The sequence below is a fragment of the Phyllostomus discolor genome, chromosome 13 (assembly GCF_004126475.2).
Source record: "Phyllostomus discolor isolate MPI-MPIP mPhyDis1 chromosome 13, mPhyDis1.pri.v3, whole genome shotgun sequence".
NCBI lineage: Eukaryota > Metazoa > Chordata > Mammalia > Chiroptera > Phyllostomidae > Phyllostomus > Phyllostomus discolor.
In genome coordinates this window covers 26950420-26975666 of record NC_040915.2, presented here as the reverse complement: position 1 = coordinate 26975666, position 25247 = coordinate 26950420, and the positions used below count along the sequence as shown (strand labels likewise).

The 25247-nt window shown below is 46.2% G+C and overlaps 1 protein-coding gene across 8 annotated transcripts in view; it reads left to right on the top strand.

Annotated features, from left to right (window-relative positions):
• EBF1 (EBF transcription factor 1) overlaps positions 1–25247 on the top strand; it is a 378944-nt gene that overhangs the window by 234714 nt on the left and 118983 nt on the right. For 4 of the 8 annotated variants that reach the window (XM_028527296.2, XM_028527294.2, XM_028527295.2 and 1 more), the window contains exon 8: positions 16047–16164. In XM_028527296.2, the coding sequence (XP_028383097.1) occupies positions 16047–16164 (118 nt within the window). Of the gene's footprint in view, positions 1–16046; positions 16189–25247 lie in introns of all 8 variants that reach the window. The other 4 variants (XM_028527298.2, XM_036014446.1, XM_028527297.2 and 1 more) reach the window with 1 other exon arrangement.

The window sequence follows — 25247 nt, the reverse complement described above, 5'->3', positions numbered from 1 at the left end:
AGTTGCCTTCGAAAGGGCTGAATGTAATTTTAGGACCGTATAAATGTCTCCTTAACTAGGGGCAAGGAGCTTGGTGCTGCAGCCAGGTAGAAACAAGGTGCCTGGCATGATAAAACAAGGTGGAGGGCCAGATTTGGCCCATGGGCCCTGTGGCCTAGAGGTTTACAACTAGAAAACTGGTCAGTAAGAGCTTTGTTCTGTTTTTAGAATTCACTGCCTTTTCCTTTCCTTTCTCTCTGCTCTTCTCTTCCATGCTTGGAAATTGTTAGTAGTCATTACCATTAAAAAATGGACCCCTGAGGAAGGAGGGCACATCCAGGCTGATGTGGGTGATAGTTCTGTCTCAGAAACGTCCTTGTTCGGTAAATGTGCTCAAGGACCCATCAGATCTGTCACCGTGTGAAGCAGGAGTGATATGCTAACCTCATGTAATTGTACCTTTTCTGAAGGAAAAAGATGTGAAAGCAAATGGGTTCACTTCCGAGACACAGAATGGTAGTTGAGTTTTAGTAAAGGTAGTTAAGTTCTAGAGAGGTGCTCCTTAAACTTGAAAGTGTCAAGAATCCCCTGGGGATCTTGTTAAAATGCTAATTGCATTCTGGGGATTGGGTGGGGATTTCTACATTTCTAACAAGCTCCCAAGCGATGGCAACACCCTGGACCACACTTAAGTAGCAAGGTGCTAGGCCCTCTGTGTTGCTCTGTGTCTAATTGTATGGCTACGTCATTTGCATGGTCAGTGTTAATTTCCGCATCAGAGTAATGACTCATGCGTGTACGTCCATATGATCTGTATGGTGCATCTAGTATGCTCTTACGTGTAGTCAGTTTTAGGTATAGATTGAGATGTATGATCTCTGAGAGGCTTTTGAAAATTTTTAGCTGCACAGTCTCTGATGGAGAAAGGGAACGAATGAGCACTGATTTTTGAATGTCAAGATCTCTTAGTCTTCAAGATGATGATTTTTTAAAGGGGCGAGCCTTATTAGTCTCATAAAAGAACAAATTCAGTGGAAAGAAGACATTCTCTCCCGATTCTGAGGTGTTTCTCTAAAATCTTTCTGGCCTTGCCAACCTTGGTCCTCACAGAGATGAATGGGGAGAACCCCTGGACTCCTGGTTTCCCAGAATGCGTTTCACCTGGCTGGCCTCTGATCCCAAGCTGGTTAGACATGCACACTCTCATTCCCACGCAGGGCTTTTTGTATTGAGTTTCACCCCCAGCTTTGGGGGTGAAAAAACACATATGATGCCACTGAGTGTGTTGTTAAATGTCTTGAAACATGAGGTTGACTTTTAGTAGAAACTGTTTTAGTAGAAGCTTGCTTTGGCCTTGAGATGAGCCATGTATGTCGTCTGAGCAAGCTTGGGTTAGAATTGGTTCATCCAGTCCATCTCTAGCTCTAGTGGACTTTGGTGGCATTGGCAGACAAAAAAAGAATGTTTGTGTAAGACTTCTGGGGCCTCGTTTGCCCTTGCAGCACTCGTTAGTAAAATATCTGAAAGCCTTGAATGACAGGAATGTATGTGCGATGAGAAACCAACTCCATTTGTTATTTTTGAGTCTAGAAAGAACTACTTTTACAGACAAAGGAGTTACTCTTTGTTTAGTAGAAGGGCAACTGAGAAGTGGATGCATGAGTTCAATCTCTGGAAAGCCTCAGTTTCCTCAACTGTACAATGGAGTAAAAATGATGATTCTGCTTGTTTTACAACATATGAAAGAAAGGCAACATTTTGCATGCATAAGCAACTTGCAAATAATAAAAGAAAAATGTAAGCCTTTGGAGAAAATAGTTGTGATAAAAGTTAAGCTGGGTCATTATTTCAGTACAGGGTTTTTCCACCCTGGGCACAACTCACATTTTAGACTGATGATCCTTGGCCGCAGCGGGTGGAGGGGGTGAGAATGGATGGCCGTGGTTGGTCCTGTGACTGTAGGAAGTTTAGCGGTTGTCACTGGCCTGTGCCACTAGATGCCAGTAAAGACACTCTACTCCCCACCCCCTCTCCTGCCCCAGTCAGGACAAACCAAGAAACCAAGATGTCTGCAGACCTTGTTTGTCCAATGGCCCCTGGGTGGGGTGGGGGTGCAAAATTGCCCCTGGTTGGGAATCACTGGTTCAGTCCTATACTTGATGACCTCTGATAGACTCTTCTTGGTGGCAGTGCTTCTGTCTCAAAGAGTGCACTCTTTGACTGGGCGTGAGAGCTGCCCAACAGAAGTCCATACTGTCTGTCCATACTGACATACATACTGTCTTGAATGCATGTGATTCCCTGGACCCTGGGAGTGCTCCTTCCTGTGGCTCTCCAGCTGGCCCTGAAGTAGGTGGATGTCTCTCATGAGGGGCAGCTACCTTGGCCACCAGAGAGTCAGTGTTTGAGTTGAGGAAGACCTGTCTGTCTTTGCATCTGCAATGGCCAATTGCTTATTGCATCTCAGGTTTAACCTGCTTTGTTTCCATCACTCACTCATTCTTCCTGGGACAGGTCTGAGGGAGCCTATGGCAGAATGCATACTGACTCGTTTTGTCCTGTATCTGTGTATGCACACACATTGCATTAATTATCATCTTACAGCACTACCACATGGTCTTAATGCATGTAGGTGCATGGAATCAGAGGATGGATGGATTGCTTCCGTAGAGTTCAAGTGAAACTTCAGATATCCCTTATTTGACCTTTCCACTTTCCCTCCAGTCTTGTTTCTTTCACGACTGTTTCCTCCTACGTTTCTCCGCATCATTTCACACGGGGAGCTACACCATCCTTCTTGAATCCATCTTTTCCCTTGAATTTGATAACAACATTGATTCCTTCTCAGCCCCTTCCAAGGGATACTCTTGGCCTGCTCTCCTGTAAATGTTGGTGCTCCCTAAATTTCCTTTTGAGATTCAGATCCTTTTTGCACTTTATGGGATTTCTTTCGCATCTTCTCTACTCCCAACATCTTTACCACTCTGGGGGCACTGAGCTCTCTGAGACCTGACACCCGGGTTCACTCCTCGACACCAGCTGCCTGCTGGATATTTCCAGGAACATCAGTTCATCGAGCCCCAAACTCAGTCGTTATCCTCCTTTTCCCCTTTGTGCCTCTGTCCCGAGCTAGCTTATCTTCCTGTGAAGCTATGAGGCTTCACAGGGCCATTACTGTTTATGTCTGTGTCTGTGTTCGGTGTGCCCCATACCCATGTGTTAATCACACATGTCCATGTGTGTATCTGGAGGTACATCTATGGACACTGACCATAATGATGATGACGACGATAAGGCTAACTTATGTGAGAAAGATTATGCTAAGTATTTTACACGAGTTACCATTTTTATCTTTACAATATCCCTGTTGGGAATGTGCAAGTACAGGTTATTCCCATTTTATAGGTGAGGAAACTGAGGCTTAAGGAAGTTAAGCAGTTTGGCTGAAGTCACACAGCTAGAAAGTAGTGAGGCGGTGATTGGATCCAACCAGCCTGACTCAGGTGTTCTCTGAGGTTGTGGGGCTGGAAAGGACTTATCCCGAGTCTGCTGGCAGACACCTAGTGAGGCAGCAAGGAGGTCTCCCAACCTTTGAGAGCTGTAGCGGCTACCCACAAGTGCTGGGATCTTGGGAAAGCCAAGGCTGGGTTTTCCAAAGAGGTGCTTGCCCTACTAGAACATAAAAATGCCGCCTGGATGAAGAACACCGGAACAGCACCCAAGGGCGCCAGGCACAGGGTGCAGTTAGTGTGTACAGGGAGGAACTCGAGTGTTGGTTCTGAACAGAGCTACTTCTTAGTCAGTTTGTAGTTGTATGAACTTTAGAAGAAGAAGCTCCCACTCAGAAGCCTGCTTGAGCCTCACTTGAGCTGTTGAGGTTTTGACTGGTTCTCTAGGATGAGGAAAACCCCTTACCTAGAGGGAGCCAGAGCAAAGTAGCCCATCAGGGTAAAGCAGCATCAGAGGGCACGCTGTTACGAAGTCAGGCCGCAGTCCCCAGGTGTTAGGACTGAAACGAGAGGGGAGAGAGTGGCCTCCTGTCTTCACTGATAAGAGGTGCACCAGGACGACAGTGGCTGGAGGTGTCCTGTGAATGAGACTTACCATTTCCATGGTGTTCTTCTGAGCATACTTCTGAGTGTCGCTGTTGGCTCCGAGGAGGGGTGAGAGCATGTCTCTCTGGCGTGAGAAAACTGGTTCACTCTTCACGCCTCACTGCGACTTTTCCCAGTCACGTTGAAAATCCAAGACCTGGAGACATCTGACGGGAAAGGCGCTCTGCCGCTGATTAGTCAGCTCTTCCCCGTGGCCACGGACTCTCCTCCCATCTCGCACGCTTGCCAGGCCAGCCCGGTCTTCGTGCAGCCGTGCCGGAGCGTGTCTTCTCTGAGCAGCAGTCAGGGGCCTGAGTAGGTGACTGAGGAGGACACGGGAAAGGTTGTTGATCTCCCGACGTGTAAAGACATCCTGTCAAGCAAACCCGGCCTCGCAGCGGCCGAGGTTCTGGTGTGTAAACAGAGACTGCTTAATTACACAGGTCATGTCAATTAGTGCGACCTTAGCGTTTTCAAGAAATTAATCACTTTCTGCAGAGCTTGACTGTGTTCTTACTTTAAGGCAATACGGAATAAACCTTGTAGAAAACCTGGTACAATCTTTTTTTTTTTTTTTAATTTACAATGGATGTTTTCTTTTGAAATCCCCAGGCTGCGGTTAGGGTAACAAACTTGCTTAAATACAACAGTAGATACAGGCTTCATTCAGGGCTCGTGGGTGTGGGGAGGCGCAGAGGAAGGGGGAAGGTGGGGGTGGAGCCAGGGATGGAAACAGCTCACTACAGGGAGAAATTCACTGCGACTAAATGAGCCCGTTCCTTCCTCTTGACACTAAAAAGATGCTAATGTCACAGAACTGTTAAAACCGTGTCACGGGTCTGGTTTTGAACTGACAGGAGCTAGACAATTCGAGGTTAAGATTTAAATCCTTATCAATAGCTTTCCTTGTTGGGGCTGGCAGAGTGAGCATGGTGCGGGGAGGGACGAGAATTGGGTACAAGCTGTTATCACAGCAGACGCCAGAATACCTGGAGGCTGTGAGGTGGAGTGTACATTTCCAAACCCATCTTCTCTCTCCAACAAAGTTTTTCCGTAGGCTATAAATCCATATCTCTGTATAAATGTTAGATCTACGACTCCATATGAATATAAATGTGAGACAGACTCATTCATTCGCGTGTGCGTGCACTCAGTAGTATTTATGGATGTGGTAGGTGGTGAGTACATTGTGATGAACAAGAAGGGCAGAGCGTTTGTCCTAATGAAACTTGCATTCTAGTTGCGGTCTATTACTTAGGATAATACTAGCTGCTATAACAAATAGACCGAAGAATATATAATGGCTCACGCACCACGAAAGGTTATTTCTTGCTCACATAATGGTACAAGGCAGGTGTTCCTGTTGATGAGAGGATCTTGTCCAGGAAGTGGCATGGGGAACCTGGGCTCTTTGGTGTCTCTGCTACCCTTTAGGACCTAGTCTCCACCCTAGTGGTCTCCACCCACCCAGCCGAAGGCTGCAGAGTGCAGAGAGGGGGCACATGCACTTCTTAAACCCTGGGCTTAGACATGATCCTGGGCAAATGTGCTCACGTGCCACTGGCCAGCAGTCTGTGATGTGGCTGCATACAGTAACCAGGGGAGGTCTGCAGAAGTCTAGAAGAGAAAAAGTGGGTGTGTACAGAACAATTACCATCAGCTTCCCGCAATGTGTACAAATTGATAACGGCAAATCATTAACAATGATAATTATTGCTATAAAGAAAATTAAACAGGAGATTATGAGAGAGAATGACAGGGTGGCGTGGGCAGTGGGAACCTACGTTAAAGTGGGTGACCAGGGAGAGCTTCTGAGGAGATAGCATTTAAGCTCAGAGCTGAGGGGTGAGAATAAGTCGTCCCAAGAAGAGTCAGAAGAATCTCCTGAGCGGAGAGAACAACAGGCCCTGAGTTCTTTTTTATCTGAAGAGAGAAAGTCTTCTTTCGCTTCGTAGTCATTGGGAGTGTGGGGCAGAAAATATGAGGAGAAATCACCGGATTGTTCACCCCAAATTGCCACCAAAAATGTGCTCTTTAAAAAGATGACACGGCAAGTGACATTAAAAGGCAACGCTTTGCCATTTTTTGGGTGAATTCTATAAATTTTGGAGGATCCTTCTTGATTTAGAACCATAGGATATCATTAGAGGATTCTTAAAATACATGCCCAACCTCTGCACATTTGGTCTGTTTGGAAAGGCACTTAGATAACGAAGGAAATGTTCTCACTCCTTTTCTTTCTCTCCCACTGTCCCCCACCCCCTGCCTTATATTGTTTTGACAAACATCTCATCTCACAATTTAATTCTTTACCAACAGAATGCTGGGGGCCCGAGCTGCAATCACTCTGCTCATGCAGAATAATTTCAAGATGCACCACGCTGATTAATTATACTGAAAGCAGCTCTAATGATAGTTTCAGAATACAGGATTAATTCACATAACATGGTAAATACAAATGGTGAATTTTCAACCCAATATATTAAACCATTAGGGCTTATTGGGCAAATATGTATCTTGGCAGGAGCCCTATGCTGGGCCTTGGCAAAAAAAAAAAAAAAAAAAAGGTATCGCTGAGAAGGAGTCCTTATGAACTGGATTTGTTGAGTGGGAGCTCTGCACTTAGAGGAAACAAATTCCTACATTACGTAGAGTCATTATTGGAAACAAAAAGTAAAATAAAAGAGAGATATAAAAGTGTGTGGTTTGATCAGCATTGCCAATGGATATTGGTTCTGCGGATGCCAGTACTTATTAGACTTACCAACAAAAGGTATTATTGTTCTTTCACTTTTTATGTTGTAACAGACAGAGCTCTTATTATGTGGAAGACAGTGGACTACTCAGTGTTTTTCATGCATTATCTTACTTATTTTTCTGTCGCCCTTTCTCTTGTTTACTTTGCTCCAGACGAGCACACATACTCTGGTCTCTCCTCTCCCTTCCCCTCGCTTTCCCGAGTACCCTCAACCCGTTCCTGCCTCAGGCTCTCTGCTCTTGCTTGTTGGTCGGTCTCCCTGGGACATGCTCCCACTTCCTCAAGTGGCCGGATACCTCTTATTACTCAGATTTCAGCTAAAACGTCCCCGTCTCACTCCATCGAAAACAGCTCCCACCTAGGTATCACCCTCCCCATTTTATTTTCTTCTTAGAACTTTTCACGCCCCCAAATCGGTTCTCATTGCTTATTTACTTATTGTCTGAAAACCCCATTCTTCCCCTGAGGAGAACTAAGCTAGGTGTGGGTAAATACTGCATCTGTCTTGCTCATTGCTGCTTCTCCAATGCAGAGAACAACACCGGACACATAGTAGGCTCACAACTCATTTCTATGATTAAGGGACTTATCTAAGGCTACAAACCAGTAAGTGATACAATTGGGATTCAAACTCAGGGCAGTCTGATCCCTGGAATCTGAGCTGTTGACCAATAGACTCTTTTCTTTCTTCCAGTTTCAATATCCACATGCCGTGGCCCATTGGTAGAGAGTGCACACACATGACAATGCTGTATGTTTTGGCTCACTGCTGCTTAAGATGGCCAGAGGGAACACATACATGAGAGCACCCGTTAAATGCCCATGACGCCATCAAGAGTCATCAAAAGTATCCTGATCCAGAGAGGGAAAGGCAAGGTTCAGATCACTGATGAACTTTTCACGTCTAGCATGTGTCACGGGCCCAGATTAGGTTAGCATAGGTGCCTAAGGATTTAAAAAAAAAAAAAAGACCCGTTCTGGTCTTCCTGTTAAAAGAAGAGATATTTTTGCCTTGAGCCTTGAAGTGTGGATTTAATTCACTCGCTCACTCCCGACTCCAGCAGTTTCAGTCCATTACATCCTGTAGGTTCACGCGTCCTCCATAATTTTTAATGAGTTATTTGGGATCTTTCAGCCAGACAGGAACTAGCAATCAGGCAGGTTTTAGAGAATATCTCATTCCATATCAGTGAAGGATATTTTAAAGGACAAAGTTAATGAAGACCTTACTGCGGCAGACCATTTTTATGTAAATAATACGTAAAGTGTAGTCGGTCACATAGACTCCAGAGATGCGAACTGGAAGATACCAGGAGGGGGGATTGAGGGGGCCCGCGGCTGTCGTCGGCGAGAAGGGGACCTGACTTCTGGAGGTTTTCCTTCAGGCCTGCCTCTGCTCTTAATTTGTCCTATGACCTTGAGGATGTTTCCAAGCCTCTTGGGCCTCAGTTTTTCAAGCTGTAAGAGGAAGTGTTGCGCAAACGTGCGGTGTCATAACTACTGAGGATTTCTTTTTGCTGTTTTGGCTGACAAACCTTACGCGATGACATATTTGTCAACCTAATGGCATTTATGGAGTAAGACCCACCCTCTCTATTGTAACCTAATTGAAGCCACGTGAAACTACTGAGTCAGAGCTTCTCGTGTGCATGAGAGAACTCGTGTTTCCACATGGAGGTGACCCGACCCCACGGAACGAAGGGGAATGAGTGGAGGCTCCAGTGCGCAGCCCGGCTGTGCGTGAGTTTGGGGTCCCGCTCTGTGGTGTTGTCCCGTGACTCCCTTTGAAAACTCCCTCTTACTTGGAAGCCCCTAGGTTGGCTGACCTCTTGGGTCTCCTGGGACTACTCTCTGTCTCTGATGGGTGGCTCAGCAGACAGGCAGGGTGGAGAGCGGGGGCTGTGTGGGGCTGAGGGTAGAAGTTGGGTGGAATAGACTTTATTATGTGGAGCAGTTTTAGGGTTACCCAAAAAAATGAGGTCAAGTACAGAGAGCTCCCACAGTCTCCCTCAATTCCCTCCTCCCTGTTTCTCTTAGTAACACCTTACATGAATGTGCTGTAATGCACTCCCATGTATAATGTGCACCCATGTTTTAGGACTAATTCCCACGTATAATGTTAATCCTTATTTCCTCAAGAATTTGGGCAGAACAGTGTGCATTACATATGGCAAAGTATGGCTCATTTGTTACAGGTGATGCACTAGTATCAATAGGTTATTGTCAACTAAAGTTTATAGTTTATACCAGGGTTCACTCTTTATATTATGTGTTCTCCAGATTTGGACAAAGGCAGGATGTTATGAATCCACCATTGAATTATCATCTAGAACATTTCACTGTCCTAAAATTCCTTGTGCTTCACCTATTCATCCTTCCCTGTCCCCTCTCAATCTCCTGACAGCCACTGATCTTTATCTTCTCCCCATAGTTGTGCCTTTTCCAGAATGTTGTACAGTTGGAATCGTACAGTATGTAGCCTTTCCAAACGGGCTGCGTCCATTAGCCGTGTGCATTTAAAGCTCCTCCATGTCTTTTCATGGCTTGATAGCCCGTTTCTTTTCATTGCTGTGTAATAGTCCCTTCTGTAGATCCCCGGTTTTGTATATCCTTTCACCTTTTGAAAGACATCTTGATTGTGGATGTCTTTTATTTAGCTGAATTCTTATTGATATAATTGTAGATTCTCATGCAGTTGTAGGAAATCAGACAGCATGATCCTGTGTACCCTTTACCTAAGTCCTCAATAGTGACATGTTTTAAAACTACAGTATATGACATTGCACTGTATAATTTTATGCAGGATATGAATACTGATACATCTCCCCACCTTATTCAAATTTCACTAGTTTTCCTTGTAGTGGTTTGTGTGTGTTTAGTTTTCTGAAATTTTATGATGTGTAGGTCTGTGTATCTGTCACCATAGTCAAGATAGCGAGCGTTTCCATCGCTGCAGGGACCCCTCTGTTGTCTTGTATGGCAGCCACCTCCTCCTTCCCTCCCTCCCTCGCCCTTGAAAAACACTGATCTGTTCTCCATTTCTGAAATCTTGATATCTCAGGAATGTTAAGGAAGTGGAATCATGCCGTGTATTAGTTTGCTATAGCTGCCTAAAAAAATGCCACCTACTGGGGCTCTTAAAAATGGAAATTTATTTTCTTGCTGTTTGGGAGGCTAGAAGTCCAAGGTCAAGGTGGAGCAGGGTTGGTTCTCTCCCAGGCCGCTCTCCTGGCCTCACAGATCTTCCCCTTCTCACTGCGTCCTCACACGGTCTCCCCTCTTCGCCCTCACCCCGCTGGTGTCTGCGTGTCCAAATTTCTCCTTCTTACAAGGACACCACTCAGATTAGACTAGGAGACCACCCCAAGGCCTTACTTTAACTCAGTCACCTTTTTAAAGGCTCTATTTCCAAATATAGTCACATGCTGAGGTGCTGGGAGTTAGGATTTCAACATACCAGTTTTTTGTTTTGTTTTCTTTTTCTTGTTTTTTTTTTTAATATGTATGTGTGTATGTATGTATGTATTTAGAGTTTTGGCAGGGGAACACCCTCCAGCCCGTAATATGCAATATGTGACCTTCGATACTGGCTTTTTCCCACTTGGTGTAGTTCTCTGGAGATTCATCCAGAGGCATCAATAGTTTGTTTCTTTCTGTTGCTGAGTATTATTCCGTGGAATGTGGCTCAATGGCTTTTCATTTCACACAGTCAGAGCCAGTGCATTTAATGCCTCATGTGATGGTCCCTCAGTTAACGCAAACATAGAACAAGCTGGACCCAGACACAAGGAAGCCACGTGAAGTCCGACGTGAGCATTAATTCCCTTGCACCGAGTCACCATCTATCAGCAGCGAAAGCCAAAATTGATCATTTTTTAAAATAGTCATTTAGAATTAACTTATTTAAGTTGTTATATTTTCAAGGGGGTGCTTACTACCAAGATATTCTACATTTAAACATTAAAGATATTTTCATGGTCTAATCTTTTCCCTGATTTCATATGTGTCATAGAAATGTTTAAAGATATAGGCCCCAACTCTTTCTGACGGCTTCGGTCAGAACCCTTGCTCTCACACGAGCTGCTGCTTTCATTAGTGTGCTCCTCCGCCCGTGACTGAATGTGGCTGCTTGTGTCTCTTTGCAAATCTGCTCATGAGACAGAGATTATGGCTCACGGATCTCAGATAATGCAGTTGGGACCTACACGGTCTCCCGATATGAGGGAAGAGGGACAGCCCGAGGAAGACAGTGGGGAAATGCTAACCAGCAACAAAACTCCCAGGGAACTCTCCTTCCTGTGAAATATCGGGAACACTAGACTGACTTGATAAGATGTCTGATTTATAGACTGGTTTCAGAGCAGTAACAGTTTATTGGGTTTCAAGACTGGAATATAACAGGCTAAGATGTGGATGGGTTCTAGAAAGCACAAATACAAAAGTCAGTGAAATTTGCTGTTCACAAGACGCCTAAATTATATAACGATGTGTGGTGAGCACAGAGGTCTTTAAAATGGTTTCATTGTCAGGCTGATAAGCCAGTGAACACAGAAGAAATAATTTCAGTATCTTCTTATTTAAAATAATAGTTTCTGCTGGGCCCTGTTTATGATAATCCGGAGGCTTCAGGCGATCAGCCCACCACCTCCTCTAGAACCTTCTGTTGAGCATCACCAACATCTTACCAGCAACAGCTCTGCAAGTTCTGTTTACAGTGTTTGCTGAGTGCTCAGTACGAACCAGGAACAGCTCTAGGCATTTGGAAAAATGTCAACCTCACTATAACCTTATGAGTTGGGTATATTATTATTTCCATCTGAGCCCCAGGGACACTGGGGCCTAGACAGGTTACGTTCACCTGGTCAGAATCACATCAACCAGGAGAACTTGGGAATCAAGAATCAAAAATTCTGTGTCAATTTTTTTCCCACTTGTAAACAGAGGAGGGTAAATAGTAAAAATAATACCCTTTAGGAGTACCTAGATCCAGGATGTAGCAGAGAAGATTCTGAACCACTGAGACGAGCCAAGAAATCGAAAATGTTGGTGTAAAATCCCCCAAGTCCAGGGGGAGCCTCAGACTTCTCTTCTGCCTTTTTATTCCTGGACGCTGAACACCTTCACCTGGAGGGTCGGACCAGATGGAGGTTTCCATGGAACACACCGGGTGTTCATCAGCGCATCTCTGGATTGCTATATGAAAAAGTCATGCCCTCATCCCAAATAGAAACTTGATTCCAAAAAAGCATACATGTACCCAACCCTAAACATGTGCACTTAAACTAGTATTTAATCCGGGAGACATAACTTGGGCATCTAGAGAATACATTTGAACAGTCTGTTTCAGAATGATTCTACAGCCGCACTGCCCCAACAGAACACCCTGCAGTGACAGGCATGTTCTGTATCTGCCCCCTCCAGCATGGTACCCTCCAGCCACAGGTCACTACCCGCTCCTTGAAATGCGACCGTGGAGACTCAGGAACAGTGGAACTTTCAATTTTACGTAAATGGTTTAAAGTTAAATAGCCCTGTGTGTGGTTACTGTGTGGGACCATGCAATGCTAGAGACTCAAGATTTGATCCTGACAGATATCCTAAAATTCTAAACACACTTGTCCCTCACATTCCCTTCCTGACTCTCACTGGGCAGGAGAATGAAGAAGTGGGTAGAGAGGGAAGGGAAGGGGTGGTCGAGTGCAAACGTAAAATCATTTTCCATGTTTATCTGTCCCAACATCAAGCTGTGCTTTGTTGACAAAATTTGGGAAGGTTGAAGAGTTGGCAGGCCCGCCTGTCCCTTTGCCTGCATGAACATGTCAGCGCCTCATTAATCTTGTGTTAAACTGTGAGGGCCCTTTTCCCTCCTACCACGGGCCTATTTTTTAAAGGACATTTTGGTGCCCTTTTGCATTTTGCAGTTAGATTTTTTAAAAAAATTTACCACTTGCTCTGTGGGTTACTTGAAGCATATATTTGCCTTAAATACATCCCAGTCATTTGCAAATTGGAATGAGAGGAATTATTTTGGGGATAAGGAAGTGAAAATGTATTGTGTCATGAGTTTTTGAGGAATGTCCTTGGTGTTTATTTTCTTAAAATTAAAAGCATGATGAATCTCTGTGTGATCTTTCTCCAGTTTGTGTTAGTCTTGCAATGAAATGATTTTTATCACACATGTGGTCTTGGTGCTTCTTCTCTTTCCAAGAAAAAGACCTAGAAGTCTTTTTTAGACATAGAAGTGTAGTATTTTTTCCCTTAACAGTTTTTGTCATTTCAGTTCAGTGTAAGAATTAGATGAAAATGTCTCTAAATGATACTGAATATTTTAAGCCTTCAGCCTGCAGTGCTTTGTCTTCCAGGTGCGTGGTGATGAATTGTTATTGCTTTTTTTTTTTTTTTTTTTTTACTCTGAAGGCAGACATCTAGAATAACCACTTTCTGTATTTCCTGACACTGGAAACAGTTACCATTTGGATTCCTTTTATAGTTTCTTACCCTAACGACTCCAGTGACCACTCAGTTGTGGTCTCGTAGTAAATCACAATTTCTTTGAAAGAGCCAGGTCTGTTATATAATTGTAGATGTCCCACGAAGTCATCTCCCCGACTAAAAAGAAAAGCAAGTTTCTGTGGTCGCAAATAATATGGACTCTGTTCCCGCACGTAAGATTCTTTGAAAATAAAAGAAGAGACCATTTTCTTCCCCTCTCCTCCTCCTCTCTCCTTTCCTCTCTCCTTCCCTCTCTCCCTTTAAAGCAGATACAACTGATGAGACACACACACACACACACACACACACACACGTGTACACACACACACACACACACACACTTTGGGCTGTGTCGGATCTGGTTGGTCAATCATGAAGAAAGCAAAACACCACTCCGTACACGTAGCCTTCGTACTTACCTCCTCCCATGCCTGACTTGCCCTAGTTGGAATTTGGGGTTTCACAATGACTAAGAACCGTGCTCTTAGTTGTTGACTTGGCGTTTTGATAGAGTGAAAAAAATAAAATAAAACCAGGGGATGGCCCAGCTGCTGCTGGAAGTCAAGGTGAGGACCCTGAGGGAGGATTTAGGGGACCCCTGGAAGCTCCCCCATGCAGTCATCCTGGAAGGCAGGATGACCGTAGGCCTGGGTCCTGGGTCTGTATCTGGGTCTGAGAGAGCCTAGGGCACAGGTGGCAAACACAAGGCTCTCGGGCTGAATCCAGCCCTCCACCTTGTTTCTACCCAGCCCAGCACCTTGTTTCTACCCGGCGGCAGCACTGAGCTCTTGCTTAACTGTTAAGGAGTAGTTACATTTATACAGTCCTAAAATTACATTCGGCCCTTTGAAGGCAACCACGAGGCTGAGGGGGCCCCCGGAGAAAATGAGTTTGATGCCCCTGGCTTAGGGGCTTGGTGTGAGAATCAGAGCCTTGGGTGGGCAGAAATGAGGGTCTGGAAGAAGAAAAATCAGCCAGTCAGATCAACCCAAGCCCATGATTCTGTCCAGGAGCTGTGTGTTCATGGCCTGCAGCTCCTTGCCGTCTTTGAGGCGGGGACAATGAGGGGGTGGGGTGGGCAGAAAATCAGCCATATTTTGCCAGGATACTTTTAGGTCAAAGTGGGGAGGAACATGGGGACTTTTAGGTTTGGCAGGCGTTGGTCGGGTAGGGGACCACAAAGGGGGCCGCTTTGTCAGGCAAGGCTGACTGTTTGCAGGCCAAGGCCAAGGCCCAGGCCAAGCCCAGCAGTTTCCCCTCTGCCCAACTCAGGTGACGAAACTGTGGCATTGCCCAAGGCTCTAGAATTTTTGGTGCCTGCTTTGGCCCACTCGGAGAAAAGGCTCCCTCAGAAACCGGGGCCTCAGGATGTGCCAACCCTTGTAAAGCGTTTCACCTCTACGGAGGCTACTGCCTCTCAAAACCAAGAACAATTAAGGAGCGAGTCTTCCCAAGCAACTGGGGAATTGAGCAAAATAAATCAGAAATCCTCAGCCTTGGCTCTGGAGGTTCGCCTCATTATGAGAGCAGATCTATTAGCCCTCTTGCCATTGTCTTTCATTTCTCAAGTGAGGTGATTCTAATTAAATTAATCTGCATGTCAATCTATCGGTGATCAATCAAAGAGCCCGAGGTCCCCCCTGTGCTGCAGGGTGCTTGCGGCTGACAGGGGCTGATAATGGAGGAAGAAATAAACTGTCGGGCAAAGTTAATTAGTCAACATAATAGGTGGATTAAACGGGAGCTGGTTGATTGCTGTTTCCCTGTGTCAAAGCATGAGGTGGGAGCCGAAGCTGCAATTACAGACAATTATTATATTTGGTTGTAAGAGGTCACATGAATAAACATATCTCTGTGGGTTTCAGTTTTAATCCTCTCCCCCGTTTAATATAAGGAGAAGTGTAGGTCATTTCTTCTCATTGTTTTAGTCAAAATTCTCCGAGAAACACCTTGGCCGTGTCCCTGCTGGCAAACTGAGTTCAGAGTCAGTTTTTGAGGCGGCCAGGGTATCTGAATTGCACCTTGGACCAGGGCCACCAGGGTTTTTTTTTTGTTTTTTGGTTTTTTTTTTTTTGGCTTTGATACACAGATCTAAGACCCTTACCGAGCAGGGAGGTTTTGGGGGAGCAGCAGTGGTGGTGGGGATGGTGGCAAGGGGGGGCTTCGGTCGATGAACGGAACTCACGCGGGAAGGAAAAAGTACCAGAAACCGCTGAGAGGACAGCCAGGAGAGAAAGCCGCATCCCAGCTCCCGCGGAAGCCTCTCTTTCTCGTTTCTCTCTCCTCTTAACCCTGACACGTCGGGGGTGGGAGGAGAGGGGGATATTTTAAAGATTCAAAAGATTTTTTATTTGCATGATCAACTGTGATATCTGCTTCAGTGTCTAAACTGAAGGGTAATTTAGGTGAAACACAACCACCCTTGTGTAAAAAAAATATGCTAATAAAGATCCTCTTGTTAAAATTATGGTTAACAGTGTACCTTCTGCTGTATAACTATAAACTGTGCAATTTTACTTAAAACTGCATCAAAAGCGTTCCATGCCAAAGACCCACTCATCAATAGCTCCTCTTGTTAGACTTGTACAACATAAGCACCAGTTATTATGTGAAATAGCTATGCAATTTTCTTCAGCTCCCAGCTGTTATTTATTTAACTTGAGTTTATTACCCTCCATGCTTTTACATTAAAATGTTCATTCATTTCTCTCTTCCGTCTCCAGGTCGTGGTGTCTACGACAGTCAATGTGGATGGCCATGTCCTGGCGGTCTCTGATAACATGTTCGTCCACAATAACTCCAAGCACGGGCGGAGGGCTCGGCGGCTTGACCCCTCGGAAGGTACGCCCTCTTATCTGGAACATGGTAGGCGAATCATTTTCATTGGTTGGCATTGCTACTTTAACTGTGAATGTGTTTGGTTTCTTTCTTCCAACTCCACCCCATTTTCTACCCCATTTCAAATGTCAGATGCCCTGCTGGAGAAGACGGGTGCTGAGTAGTTACACGCAGGAAGATGTGCCTGAGTCCCGTCCTTTCTTGTTGCACAGTTTTCTGCCCTGGGCACGGCTGGTGTATCTTTCCTTTTTGGTGAGAGACAGAGGGAGACCTGGACCACTGCCTTATGTTCAGCTTCCCCTTCACTGACGAACAAAGACATCTGAGCTTACAATTCACCTGTTTGTATAATGGACTCCATTCTCCTTACACTCTTGTTGGTGTATCTCTGCGACTACGTATTTGACTCCACTGGGGGATAAAATCCCAAGTCTAGGTTGGAGACACTTTCCAAGTAGGAAGCCTGAACTAAATGCTCCCCCTTGCCCCATGCAGACCCCTCCCCTCAACACCATGTGGTAGAAGAGCCTGCTTTCCCGTAGGTGGACTTTGGTGGGGAGAAATCACCAAATTTGTCTTGTAGTTTTGGCTAATCAGTTGTGCCTTTGAGAGGCTGGGAGGAAAGCGGATAAACATTTGAGTGAAGAAAAGTGGATGCCGTTCGAAGGAACCATGGCCCACTTGAGTGTGTGTCTGGATGTTTCAGAGCTACGTGTGTACGTAACACCTGAGCCCATACTCCCATCTGGCCATCCACCCGTTATCAATGCACCACCCCTCTGTCCATCTGTCCATCCACCTATTATGTTACCTACCATCCACGCTGCATCCACCCATTCATTCATCAATACCCATCTTTCATCCATCCGTCCATCCAAGAAACAGTAACTGAGTCTGCTGGATGCCCATCACCATGCTAGATTTTCTCCAGTCTCCTCGAATAAACTCTTAGCTCATTTTCCTACTCTTCTTCCGGTTTGTTAGGTCAGCAGGATTCTTGTTAGAACGCTACCCTACAAACGAACACCTGATGGCCTGATTTTCCGTGGGCCTTGAGCCGCCCATGATATATAGTTCATAAGGCAGAAGATTCCCTTTCCTGCCAGCATCCCAATTCAATGAACACACCACTATCATCATTTTTCGTCTGTTTTTTTTTCTGTGCTTAAGGAATACACAAGCTGCACTTTTTATTAATTAGCCAGATGCAACACTCTTCGAAGGGCTTCTCCCCCACACCCAGTCTTGCTGTCCTTTTAAGGTAAACCATCATCTTTCAAAAGCTGCTGCTTTATGGTTTCATTAGTGCTGAGACGGATGGATATTACTTTTTGCAGGAGGCCATTTGAAACACTTGCTCATGATTATACTCACAGTTCCATTTCTGTACTTAGAATTATTCTGATCCTCACTTTATAGTAATATTGCCTTTTTAATACCATTGGAGTCACTTAAGGCATTATATGACTGGAGATGTTTGGGTAAAAGGAAGAAGGAAAAGGCAGGGAAATGCTCACTGGCACACGTTGGAGAATGCTGGCTTAAAAGCTGACGTCTCCATATGGACTGTGACCGGTGCATTCTTGTCCTGTCTGGGGACACTCTTGACTGTCCTTTGAAATGTGCCGGTCATGGGCTCACGGTGTTGAAGTGCGCTCCAGGTGCAGACCTCACTCGGCTCTTATTCCCGCCCTTGGGAAGCGGGTGACGGTGTGCACAGCGCCAGGCCGGTCCTCCCTCCCCCGGAGAAACCCAACACAAACCAGCAAACACAGCCGGGTAGGAAGGACGCCTTTTGGCGTGGAGGTCAGGAACATTATTTTGCAACATGAGGTATTGGAAAGAGTCAGAAAACCTAAATTCAGTTTGTAGTTTTACCCCTACCCTTTGTGTGACCTTGGACAAGTCAATTTACCTTCTGGGATCCTTAATTTTCTTATTGGCAAAACAAAGGTGACGGTCTGCAGGGTGAGGGAGGGGGTAAAAGATGGGTGTCTTGGCTGCGGGCAGGTCACACATATTGGGGAAGTGGGCTGGGTGGAGGCTGCGGAACCAGGGCGAGTTCATGCTCTGCCGCCCAGCCCCTGGCAGCTGTCACCGTGGGGAGTGAAAGCCTGGTGGGGCCACGTGTTCCATTTTGGCAAGAATTAAAACTCCCCTAGTTTTTAATTGTTGGTAACTAATTACAAAATTTGTAAACCCTGAAGACACAAGGGTGTGGCGGGACTCACTGAGCAGGAAGATAGCCCTGGGCTGACAATTTGCATTTTCTAAGCTTCCTCCCAGCGCAAATATTCTCACTTCTAGGTGTACGTATGAATATTTCAGCTGCGATGTCCTATTATTCTAAGTTCTAAAGACAACAGTTTATGCCTCTGCTCCAGTTTACCGGTCCACAAATGACCATTAGCATATCATTCCAGAGCATGATAATGTCTCACTATTTATTAATGGCTGATCATCATCGGAGAGGTGGGTATGTTCTCCCTCCTTCCGCTAGGGGGCCTCCCTCTGTCCAAAGCCTCACTTCCCTTCTCTCCAGAAGGATAAAAGGGTAGACACCTCCTTCAGGTTCTTAGTAAGGACAGTAACATGGAAATCTGCTCCTCTGTCGAATGAATCAGCCAACCAGACATAACCACCCACTCATGTGGGGACACTTCAAGCTGATAACCACATAAATATCTTCTCAGCAAGGGGTGACTATAGGCTCTTTCACGGGTGATGCTAATTCACGTTGAGTTGGGGTATGGTAATACTTTATCTCACCCTTGAAAAATCCTTCTTGAAACTGTCCTTTTTAAGACGGACAGAACCACACCCCCCAGCCCTCCACTCCCATACCCCTACCTCCCAACTGCTACTGCATAGTGAGACCACCAAGTATTTTCACCTCTCAGGTGACCTGTAAGAAGCTTCGTTTTCCCTCATTCTGGGCTTTTTACCATCTCATTTACAGGTAGCCCGAATTATTTTGAGCTACTTGGCACATCTCTATTTATATCCTGCTTGTCAGACAGTCGGAGGAAAGTTCCCTTTCGTGGCTCAATCTTCCTGCGTCTAAGAGAAATAGAGACCGTGCTTGACATTCATGCCACTTCCCTGCATGACCCATGGACTCACAAACCTTTGTGCTCAAATAACCGTCCCTGTATTTCAAGTAGGAGCGTTGACAAAGGCAAATTTATCCCCTAGAATCCTGTGTGACCCAAAGAGGGTGACTCCCTGTGCACTGTTGCTCATGGTAATTGCTCTCCCCCTATTTTTTTTGCTTCATTCATAAATACTGAGATTTTCTTCGGCTGGGTATTTATGGGAGAGTTTAAGCTAGTGAGGTTTCCTCCTGAAGCAGTAGCTTTATGGAAGATGTGCAGCTGGGGAGAGAGGCAGCCTCAGGACGTAACTGCTGTCAGGGATTCGATTTTTGAACAAGTGTAGGCACACGGCCAAGGACCCTGAATTGTCACCAGCCTGCCTCAGTAATGGACAGCTCCAGCTTGTGTGCCCGTCCTGCCTTCCCGTCACTCGGGCAAATTCCTGGGCCTGTGTGCTGGGGATTTTGAAAGGGCTTTGCAGAGTGTTCGTATCGTCACTGTTCTCCTGAGTTTCGGGCTGTGTTTACTTGAGTTGAAGGCCAATTGTGGCATCAGTTTCTCTGTTTTTTTCCCTCGTGGCAAAACGCAGTGCCCTCACAAAGCTATAGTGCAGAGACCCTGTCAGCTTGCATGCGCTAACGCTTTATTATCTAATGATCTAATATGCAACAAGGCAAAGAGCCGGTGCTCATCATCCTGACACAGAATGCCGGGAGAAGTGACTGAACTACTTTATGTACCATTAGCGCGAGCAGCTATGGTGAACTCACCGGCAGCGTTTATGCAAATGCCTGTGAATACACCCCAGTGGCTTTGTCAGGAAGCTGTCTGATGAGCAGTTTAAATGCTCATTTTTTAGGGGACCTTTTTTTAAAAAATTATTTTGATGTGCGTGCATTTTCCTTCCTCCCTCTTTTTTCTTCCCTCCACGCCTCTCCCTTTTTGGACTACTGGAGGACCTTCCCTGACCACTGGGGGGGGGTCTGAGCAGGTGGGGAGCCAGCAGTGGCCCTGCCCCAGAGGGGGGTTAAGGGCCCCCCCCCCCCCCGCTCTGGTATTCTTCAGATTTTGGGATATTTGTTATTGCTATGCACTTGTACAGTCTTCATATTTATTTGAAAAATTAGTAGAACTGTTGTTAATCAAGAGTTCTTAGAAGATGAATATTTTCATGTTGGTGAGTTCTGACCTGAGGCCCTATTTGGTTTCTTGGCTCAAAGACAGATGCTTTAAAACACCCCCCGCTTTTGAAAATGGAAAACAATGGAAATTTAGCTTTTGTGGGCATCAGATAGGAATGAATTAAATTTCCCTTCAAAGTAATTATATGGATTGAGTTGTGAAGTAGGCATGTGCCAGCACCCCAAAATAAGTCACATCAAAACAGAAGTGGGGTTTGGTCAAACTAAAAATACCGCGGAGAAGAAGGAGTGGTGATAGAAGCACCGGGCCCTTCCTGCTGTAATTACTGAGTTAGAGAAATAGAGTCAGACTTTCCCCACACCAGTCAGCGCTGACCTTTCCACTGGAGTGTGCCCTTCCAGCTGTCCCTGACAATATGGTGTTATTCTTGCTCTTTAGCATTTGACCTTCTTTAATCCTCTTGCTCCAGACAGAAGCAGTGTTTGCTTCCGTTGGTTGCCCCTGGGTATGCAGGCCCGTTGCCTCCCGGTGCCCAGCTGCACCTCAGTTTGTTGTTTTATGCACATGTGGAGAGAGATGGCTCAGCCTTGGGGAGATTACTCCTTGAGAGGCAGCACAGAGCCTCCAGCAGAAAGGAGAGGCCTCTGCTTCTCCCCTCTGTGCAGTGAGGCCCTAAGACGTGGCCAGCAAGTGTCAGCTGGATCTGTTAGACGTAGGATCAAGCTGCCCGACTGCAGAGCTGGATTCTGGTCCCGAATCTGCCTTCACCTCGTTGTGTGACTCTGGGAAGGTCACTTTGTGTTAGCGGCCTCAGTTTTGTACGTGTGCCATGAGACCGGGGTTGGGTGATTCTCCTGTTAGTCCTCCTGTTCGTATGTCTGGTTTTTTTGGTGCTCCGGACTGAAGCCATGTCTCTCCGAGTCTGGCACCTACTTCAGGAGCTGCCTTTGGAGAAACAGAGCTTCCAGAGGACAGAGAAACACACCGGCGATTTCTAGTTGAGCCTTTCTTTGGATCTGCAGCCAAGGAGTAAGTGTCGGTACGGTGGACCTTAAATCGCGCCTCCCTCCATTCATTCACTGAAGCACCCGCGGCAGGCCAGGTGCTAATCTGGGTATAGTGACATAAGGCAGACCCAGTCCCTGACTTCGCAGAATTTATGATGTAAATAGAGATGAAAGATACTAAGCAAAACTTACAACTAACTCACTGGAGCTGTGCCCAAAAGAGGGACCATAAAAGGAGCGAGGAGGAGTAAGGCGCCAGGGAAGCCGTTCCGCGAAGAAGTCACACTTATGCCCAAACCTAAAAGATGAGGAAGTTTGCGCCTCTGTCTAAACAGAATAGACAAAGGCTGTTTAGCTTAAGGGAGCGAAGGAGCCAAAGGAGACTGGGGTGGCTCCTGTTGCCCCCAGCCACTGGGAGGAGGGCCAGAGATGAGGCCAGGGTGGCTGCCGAGGGCCAGGCCACACAGGCCCTTGTGGGATGCTCAGGCCCTGGTCGGGGGCAGATGTGAAACAGTGCAGGGGACCAGCCATCTGAACTCGGTTTCAATTACGTGAACTGCTCCTGTGCGGTGAGAGCCCAGGGCAAGCCTGCTCCGGGTTGCTCGTGACTCTGCCCTCCCTGCCCACCTTCAGAAGCTCACCAGGGAGTCGGCCGTGCCTTGAAGCTGTTTCCCGACCACTTCTCCTTCTATCAGTAGTTCATGTGTTCCAAATAGGAAGAAAGTCAAACACTCGAGAGTTCTTTTTCTAGATGGTTTTGGCTTATTGGTTCACTTTTTTCCCATAACTAGCTTGGCAAGTGTTTACCTATTGACTTCTTTTGAACTTCTAGAGACTTACTTTTTTCAAGGCCTTTATACTGCAGTTATTTGACCTGTGGAATGTATATTGCTTGTCTAACACCCCCCCCCCCATAAAATATTAAAATTGGGTGAGTGAAAATAAACTCAACAAGGAGAAATGCACTCTCCCACCCAAATTTCTCTCTCCTCTGCCACCACAGTCAGTGACTGAGTCACAGCTCTTGCTGAGTGACGAGCCATTGGAGAGTGGAAGGCCATCTCGGATATTTCCTAGAGACCTAGAGAGGGGTTGCCACCTGCTCCCATGCATGTAGCTTGTTTTTGTCAAAATCCATCCAGTGCTCTTTGCACGTGTCCATGGTACGCTGGCCGGCTAGTGTGAATGCCAGGGGTTGCACACAGCTAAGCTGTTGCTGGGTTGCACAGGATGCTGGAACCCTGGGGGTCCACTGTGCTGCCCATAGAATTCAGGCTGGCCTAGGCTTGCAGGTGTCTCTGGGATTCCAAGGATCACGAGAAGGTCGTCTGTAAAATCTCTACAGCTTCCTGGCATAGGTGCATCTTCAAAACACGAGGGTGGAGGATGAATGATACAGAGCTTTACAGTTAGATGACCCTTCATGCGACTGGTTGGGGTGCAGGGCTCCAGCCAGGCCCCCTTAGGCAAGAGCATTTTGATGAAGGGTCCAAGTGAAGCAGAAGAGTCTCGGCAGCATCTTTTCCTGAAGGTGGCATGTTACATCTTATCAATTGATTCTCCTACTTGAGAAAGCAAGACAGATGCAAGAACAGAACATTAAGTTAAGAATATCCAGATGTGTCATAAACTAGAGCGTGAAGGCCCCAGATTTGCAAGCATCAAATCAGACCTCTTTCTTTGAGCAGTGGGGAAGATGTCTTTTGTCTTCCCTTGCGATAGAAAGGACGTGGCAAGAAGTCAAGATAAGGAACAAGGGTGTGACGACTGATTTCAGTGTATCCCCCGAGTGATCCATAAAGCAGGTAACGCCAAGTGTCCCAGCACAGGGCACCTGGTGGCCAGCAAGCTCTCAGCAGCAGGCTGATTAAAGAGTTCATGAGCCCCAGGTCACTGAGAAGCAGGTGACCTGCGTTACCCTTGTTTGGTTGTGACACTGCCAACAGCATCGCTGACAAAGGAGAAACAGCGCTCAGACATTGCTGCCATGAGGGTATATGTGTCCTTGCATTGCTATTGCTGTTATTGTTGGACTAATACCAACTAGCGAGTATGGAATGTTTACTGTGGGCCAGCACTGTGATAATTATTTTTACTTAGATCATCTTATCAAATCCTTCCAAATCTAGTGAGCGATACTAATGATTATCCCTATTTTATAGACTAGAGAACAGGCCTTTAGAGAGGGTCTGTAACTTATTCCAACCCACAGAATCAGTCAGAGTTGGGTCCGGGATAGGACCCCAGGTCCACCTAACAGCGTAGCTCCGTGTGATGGTAGCACTGAGAACAATGACAACAAGCACTCATCGAGCCCTTGTTAGGCTGGCACACGTCTGCTCTGGGCACCCCATTGTAGGGTGAAGAAACCGAGGTTACTTTCCCCCTCCAGGTAAAGGAACTAGCCCAGAGATGTGCAGCAAATAAGCAATAGATGTCGGGTTCACACCCAGGGCCTCGGAGTCTGTGATTCCTCCCACTCGCTCTACCCATTACGCTTACATTCTTTCCGCCTCCTATCCCACTGTCCTTATTTTTTCCACCACAAGGGAGGCAACTCTGCCAGTGTCTTAAATAGACCTTACAACAGTTAGGCCAGAGCCTATCTTTTTATCTTTGTTAAGGGGCATGCTGTGTATGTTTATGTTTACCTTACAGTTCATTTTCCCGCAATAACCTCTTTTTCCCCTGGCAATACCACACTGTGCTAGTCAAATCAAGAAAACGCTGGTTTTGTTTGATGACTGGTATGTTGTCTGTGGGGCTGGCAAGGTAAGGCGGAGGCTGGTGATATTTTATTTATTTGCAAGGATCTTCTAACCCATCTCTGTAGAAATCATATGTTGACCATATGGGCTCCCTGGCACATATGCAAGGGAGAGATAAAGGAGAGCAGGGGAAAACTGTGCGATTGTGAGTTCAATGTCACGATACCGACAGTGTCCTTGTTAAGGTCCTGAAGGGTTACTGAGCCTCACGCGACAGATAACACAGGAAACTGATACGGAATTGGGGAGGCTGTTTTCTGGCAGGAATTTCTTGACAATCCCACCAACTGTGGGAAACTTCCAGTATTTGGTATTTGGTGTGGCCTAATGAATGAGTAAACCCCACCTAGCATATTGCAATGAGCACAAAGCTCATGGGGGGAGGGGTGGGGTGGGGGAGGAGAATGGTGCTTTCTGCTTCTATTTTGGATAGAAATGGCAGACTTTTTTACAGCCTAATTTTTAAATCTTATATCCAGTTACAAAAGCATCACCATTCCAGATGGATTTATTTGCCTAATTGACTGTTCTAAACCAAGGGTCTCTTTCTACTTACCTGCTACAGGACTGTCCCTTACAAGAATGTCAGAGGATTTAGAGGAAGTGAATATGCCGATAAAAGCTTCCCTGTTCTGGTCACAGATATTCGTAGGATGAGATATTTAGGGGCAGGTGGACAGGAGTGGGTTCGAAGCATTTTTGATTGAACATACTCAGTTATGCATGCAGAACTAGGTAAACCCAGAGAAGCGACGCCACCTTGCCACCTGACCTCGAGTAGGTACTTTGATTTCTTTGGGCCTCAGTTTCCTCATCTAGTAAAGGGGTGGGGGGTTCAGTAGGGTCCTTTAAGCCCTGCTCATCTGTTGTTTGAACCCTGCTGGTTCTGTGAGAGGTCTCTCTCTGGAGGCGCCACTCACACACTGTGTTGGTGAGTGGCCCCCAGTGTGACGGTCATTCCACAGGACAGGTGTAAGGCAGCTTTGCTTCACCTTGGGCGTTTCTGCAGGAGGTCCACTGTGGGTTTCAGGGAGACTGGAAAAGCCACAGCGTGTGGGATACGCAGCCACTCT